The 6,329-nt window shown below is 37.2% G+C and overlaps 1 protein-coding gene across 3 annotated transcripts in view; it reads right to left on the reverse strand.

The window, feature by feature from the left end:
- Positions 1–6,329, reverse strand: part of LRRC49 (leucine rich repeat containing 49) — a 239,077-nt gene that overhangs the window by 73,611 nt on the left and 159,137 nt on the right. For all 3 annotated transcript variants that reach the window (XM_006888342.1, XM_006888341.1, XM_006888343.1), the window contains one exon: positions 5,357–5,523. In XM_006888342.1, coding sequence (XP_006888404.1) covers positions 5,357–5,523 — 167 coding nt within the window. The remainder of the gene's footprint in view (positions 1–5,356; positions 5,524–6,329) is intronic.

Here is a 6,329-nt window from a genome sequence, read left to right on the forward strand (position 1 = left end):
CTTGGTTTTAGTCCTAGGTCCATGATCCACCTTGAGTTGGGTTTTGTATATGGAGTGAGGTGGGGATCTTGTTTAATTCTTCTGCAGATAGTTTTCCAATTTGGAGGCAAGGATTTTGACGTTCCATCTCACATACAGCACATGGCCGGGGGGACCAGTTCTTGGAGAAAGACATCATGCTTGGAAGGGTGGAGGGACGGAGAAAGAGAGGAAGACCCAGGATGAGATGGATTAACTCAGTGATTGTAGAAATGGGATTAGGTCTATCAGAGATGATGAGATTGGCTCAGGAGAGGGCAGGTTTCAGAGCTAATGTACATAAGGCCGCTATGAGTCACAGGGTACTCAATGGCATAGAACAGCAACAACAACATCATGATGTTGCCTACAGGTCCAGTGATGAGAATTTTTGTTTTCTTGAAATAAAGACGCAATACATTTTGAAGGCTGCAGTGTTTGATCTTCTGCATCAAGTGCTTCAACTTCTCTTCACTTTCAGCAAGTAAAATTGTGTCATCTAAATGAGGGAATCGTAAAATAAAAGACATACATTTTGCTGTCTTCAGGATAATAAATTATGCTTAAAGGTCAAGTCATAAATGAGATTGTATTTTAAGGGGGAATACAGAGAGTGAGAAGAGGCCAAAAGAGTACTTATAAAACAAAAAGGAAACTAGGTTACTCTGTTGTTGTTATTAGATGTCACAGAGTCAACTCCAACTCACAGTATTCTATAAACAACAGATCAGAACTTTGCCCTGTCCTGTGCTCTCCTATCTCCACCATACTCAAGGTCATGATTGTAGCCACTGTACTAATTTTTCTCATTGAGAGTTTTCCTCTCTTTTGCTACTTTTCCAAGCACAATTCTTTTTCCAAGGACTGGCACTTCCTGACAACACTCCCAAAGTATGTAGGAGAGGTCTCACCATCTTTGCCTATAAGGAGTACCTTGGTTGTGCTTCTTCCAAGATATTTGTTCTTTTGGCAGTCCATGGTATATATATTCAGTGTTCTCCAAGACCACAATTCAAAGAAATAAATTTTTCATCAGTCAACCTTATTCACTATGCAGCCTTAACATTTCGTATTTATTTTTCAACTTTCATATGGAGCAATTGAAAATACCATGACTTAGGTTGGATGCACTTTAATCTTTAAATGGACATCATTGCTCTTTAACAAAGAGGTCCTTCACAGCAGTTTTCTCTAAGTAAGGCATCATTTTATTTCTTCTCAGAGTCAGTTATAGCTTGTTGTGATCCACACAGTAAAAAGCCTTTGCATAGTCAATGAAGCAGAGATAGACATTCTTTTGGTATTCTCTGCATTCTGCCATCTTACATCAGCTCTAATATCCCTTGTACCAGGACCTCTTCTAAATCCAGCTTGCACATCTGGCAGTTCTCTGTTGCCATATTGTTCCAAACATTTTTGGATAATTTTCAGCAGAATCTTGCTTGCATGTGGTATCAGTGATATTGTTCAATAATTTCCACACTCTGTTGGGTCACCTTTCTTTGGAATGGGAACAAATATCTATCACTTACAGTTAGTTGGCCAGTTGGCTGTCCTCCAGATTTCCTGGCCCAACTTAGTGAGCACATCCAGGGAAGCATCTGTTTGTTGAAATAAATCAATTGGTATGCTGTCAACTCCTGGAGCCTTGTTTTTTGCCAATTCCTTCAGAGCAACTTGAACTTCCTCCTTCATCACCATAGGCTCTTGCTCATATGTTATTTCATGAAATTCCTCTGTGTCAGCCAATTCCTTCTGATACAGTGACCCTGTGTATTCCTTCCATCTTCTTTTGATACTTCCTGGATCATTTAACATTCTACCTAAACTATCCTTAAGTATTGCCACCCATGGCTTGAATTTGTTTTTCAACTCCTTCAGCTTAAGAAACGCTGAGAGAGTCCGGCCCTTTTGATTTTCTGACTCCAGCTCTCTGCACATTTCATTATAGTATCTTGCTTTGTCATCCCGAGCTGCCTTTTGAAATTTTCTGTTCAGATCTTTGATTTCTTGGTTTCTTCCTTTAGCTTTGGCTTCTCGGCACTCTAATGCAATACTCAGAGTCTCATCTGACATCCAACTTGGTCTTTTCTTCTTCTGCAGCCTTTGTAATGATCTTTTGCATTCTTCATGGACAATTTTCTTGATATCCTCCCAGAGCTCATTTGGTCTATGCTCATTAGTGCTCAAGGCCTCAAACCTGTTCCTGAGACAGTTTTGAAATGCGAGTGGGACAGACTTAAGGTCAAATCTTGGTTCCCGTGGATTTGATTTAACTTTCCTCAACTTCAGCTTGAACTTGCATATGAGTAGTTGGTGGTGTGTCCCACAATCAGCACCTGGCCTGGTTTTCACTGCTGATATTGAGCTTCTCCAAGGAGTCTTTCCACAAATGTAATCTATTTGGTTCCTTTGCATACCATCAGGTGAGATCCATGTTATAGCCTGCGTTTATGTTTCTTATAAAAGGTATTTGCAATGAATAAATCATTGAATGTGCAGAACTCATTCTATCTCCAGCCTAATTTCTCTCACCAAGCCCGCATTTTCCAGCTACTGATCCTTCTTCCCTGTTCTCAACTTTTGCATTCCAGTTGCCCATTATTATTAATGCATCTTGACTGAAAGTTTCATCAATTTCTGACTGCAAAAGTTGTTAGAAATCTTCTATTTCCTCCTTTTTGGCTCTAGTTGTTGGTGCATATATTTGAATAGTGGTATTCACTGGACTTCCTTGTATCTCTATGGTATTATCCTGTCACTCACCACATTGTATTTCAAGATAGATCTAGAAATGACTTTTTTTTATTATGAAACCAAACCCATTTTTTCTCGCCTTTTAATTCCCGGCATAGTAAATCATATGATCATCTGATTCAAAATGCCCCATGCCAAGCCATCTCATTTCGCCAATACCTAGTATGTCAATATTTATGCATTCCATTTCTTTCTTAATAATGTCCAATTTTCCTACATTCAAGCTTCTCACATTCCACGTTCCAATCACTAGTGTCTCCTTACAGCTGTTCCTCTTTCTCTGTGTTTCCATTTCTAAGGTATATCATTACCAAATTTATTTCCCAGTCTGTGGCATTCTTTTTTACCCTGTTGGAGAAGTTTTTGTTGTGCCTTGGAACTTGATTCTTAGATGGTCCCATTCATCTGTTTTGTTCTTTCCTGGTTGTAGGTTTTTCATTATGCTTGGAAGACTGTTTATGTTGTAGATTAGGGTTTCTAGAGTTCTTCCAAGCTTTCCTCTGATTAAGTTTCTTAAAGTTTTATGTTTTCTAACTTTACATAGAAATATCTTCTGTGTCTCCTCATTGTAATAGGTTTTTGATCATAAAAAGGGGTCAGAACAAAGAAAAGTAATTAAGTCTTCATGGCACTCTGAATTTAGATCAATAGAAAGTAAATATTTTTCCATAAATGATTCCCTTCCCTAATGATTAATACTACTCTCTTCATTCCATTGAGTCTGTGTATCTTATAGTTATCCATAATTCTCCCTCTATATTACTTGTTTGAAAACTTCTGACTTTGTGGAACTCTTCATAAGTATTCTTAAACTCTTGGCAGTAACTATAAGGCACAATAATTTTCACTAACAGATAGCTGTTTTTTTTCCTTTTAGAACTGACTACTTATTTTTGAGACCACAAAAATGAAGACTATAGTTTCAAAGTGCAACAGAATTTTCTAGACATAATAGTGTTTGAAAGTTCAAAATGTCAGTAAAGTTATATGAATAATCTGGAGGATTCAATTATTCGAAACAGGTTTACCAGGTTACTTAGAAAAGACCTTCCGGTGTTTACTATAGCTGCCAATTCTGATAAAGTCTGAACAGTGAACAATTCTGTAAAAACAAGGTAGGATGCAAGGCAGAAATAAGGAAAAGGCAGGTTGGTTATTCAGCCTTTGGATCCACACTTAGTTACACTGTTGCATACAGTAAATTCAATATTTCCAATTAGGGCTTCAATTACCCTTCCCTGTGATGGCCTTTACTTCTCTTCTGGAACAATGTGCTTCCATTACCACATCGTGATTTCCATATTGCTCTTAATGTTATCATTGCTTATCTATAATCTACCTCTAAAATTTTCAACTTCAAAAGCTCACTTCTGACTACATTTTTTTCCATCTCTGCAACTCCCTCTTCATACTTCATATACCACTCATCTTCAACATAACTTAGACCTTCTAGTTCCAGAAACACTAAAATTTTGCCTCAATCTGTTCGTAAATTCATCTTTAACTCTTAGAAATCTGTTCTGAATCACATATGTAGAAATTGTTAAATTTTGTGCATGCTTTGTTGTGTTAACTATTGTAAAGAAATTGAAAGGGGGAAAAGAAAAAAATCTAACATAAGTCATATGACCTATTGTTTCCACCTTTTCAGGCAGCACTGTCATTCCCCACCTCCCCCTTTTTTGGTAGCACAGTACATAGAATGCACTACTAACTGAAAAGATTTAGTGTTAGAATCCATCAGTCACTACACAGGAGAAAGCAGGTCTTCTGCATTACGATTCACAGTCCTACAACTCAGATGGAGGTCTGCTACACGGTGGAATTCACTCAATAGCTTTGAGTTGTCTGGCTTTACTTTTGTTTTGCCTGTTACTCCAGTTTACAGAGTTTAGGAAGTTTTTCAAGAGAATTCGATCTCTGGGAGTAAATTGGAGTTGAATAGAGTGAAGGAGCTCTGTGGCATAGTCCATGGGCAGTTGCTTTGCTAACCCAAAGACCATCCCTCTCTAATGGCTAGACTAAACCACAGCCTCCACAACAGAAATATCGGCAATACCCTCCTGTGAGATTTACAACCTGGCATAACCCAGTGGGGGGAGTCAGCTATGAGTCAGGCCTGACTCAATGGCAATGGAGGCGGAGTAAGGGAACAAGGATGTGGAAGTGGTGTTAGGAAAGAAAAGTGTTTTCAGAAGAAAGATTTGAGGTCAGAAGTAACTCTGCTCGAGACAGTCAATGAGCAGAGAGCCAAAATAAGACAGCTTCTGGGGGTGGAATTAAACAGGTGTGGTGGGCAGGGTTCTCAGAAATCAGATTAAGTCATCGAGATGGTTTTCTTCAGAAAAACTGGAATCACTAAAAAAAATTTTAAAAATAATATTGTGTTTAGAGTTTTATTTTCAGTTTATCTATTTTGACTTCTTAATTTGAACTTCTAATTATGATAAATTTTCTATAAAACAGATTTAATTCTTTAGAAGAAAACTACTAATTCAAATTATTTAATGTGCCTTCCCATTCCCACTTGAAATCAAGGTCTCTAAAGACACTATTATTTTGAAAGAATAGTATTGCGTACCCTGTCTCCTCTGGAAATGCAGAAATGGTGCTTCCATCGATCTGAACGGAGTCCTGAGAAGGGGAGTCAGAATCTTTTCTATCTTGATTTGTAGCAACATTAGCTACTCGATTTTGTTGCAAATCCCATTTTCGAGCTATGTTGTTAATTGTTAATCGTTTCTTCTCCTATGAAAAAGTTAATTTTGATAAGAAGTAAATAATGTGATTTTTGCAGCAGAATAGTCAAGCAGTGTATTGTTTGTACCTTCTTTTAAATGATGTTATGAAATGCTAAAATAAAATACAAGAAGGCATTACTCTGTACATTTAAATAACTCACTAAAGTCTATCATTCTGAACGAAAAGAGGAATATATTATACAAATAATACTTATTCTTTAAAACTCAAACTCAAACTTGTTGCGATCACGTCAGTTCTGATGCATAGTGACTGCCGAGTGGATTTCTGTGACTGTAAATCAGAGCTGTAGGACACTGCCCATCTTTCTTCCTCAGAGCAGCTAGTGGATTTGAACTGCCAGACTTGTTGCCTTTTAGTGAGAGGCAATACCCACAGACTATCCCACCAGATCTACTTTTAAGAACTTAATTTTTTAAAAAGTGTAAAAAAAAGACTTTAACTTTATTTAAAAATAATCCTTTAAAAAGTCATCATCTGAGAGTTTAATTTTATATTTCAATGCATCAGTGTTGCCTGAAAATGTAATTTTGCATGAATTGACCTACTTTTTAATTTAAATATAACAAGGAAAGGTGACTCATAATTTAATGGTCCTGCATGATAACAGGACTAATCTGTTGGCATAGCCTCCATATGTGTTTGGGAGTACTTGATCAATGTGGCAAATATACTCTGTACTGTCTGAAAACTAATAATTATATAGATGATTTCTACCAACTTTTACAGTCGGAGATAGATCGAACATGCAATCAAGATGCATTGATAATAATGGGTGACTGGAATGCAAAAGT

Source organism: Elephantulus edwardii, unplaced genomic scaffold (genome assembly GCF_000299155.1).
Source record: "Elephantulus edwardii isolate Elephantulus edwardi_28Jun2011 unplaced genomic scaffold, EleEdw1.0 scaffold00066, whole genome shotgun sequence".
Taxonomy (NCBI): Eukaryota; Metazoa; Chordata; class Mammalia; order Macroscelidea; family Macroscelididae; genus Elephantulus; species Elephantulus edwardii.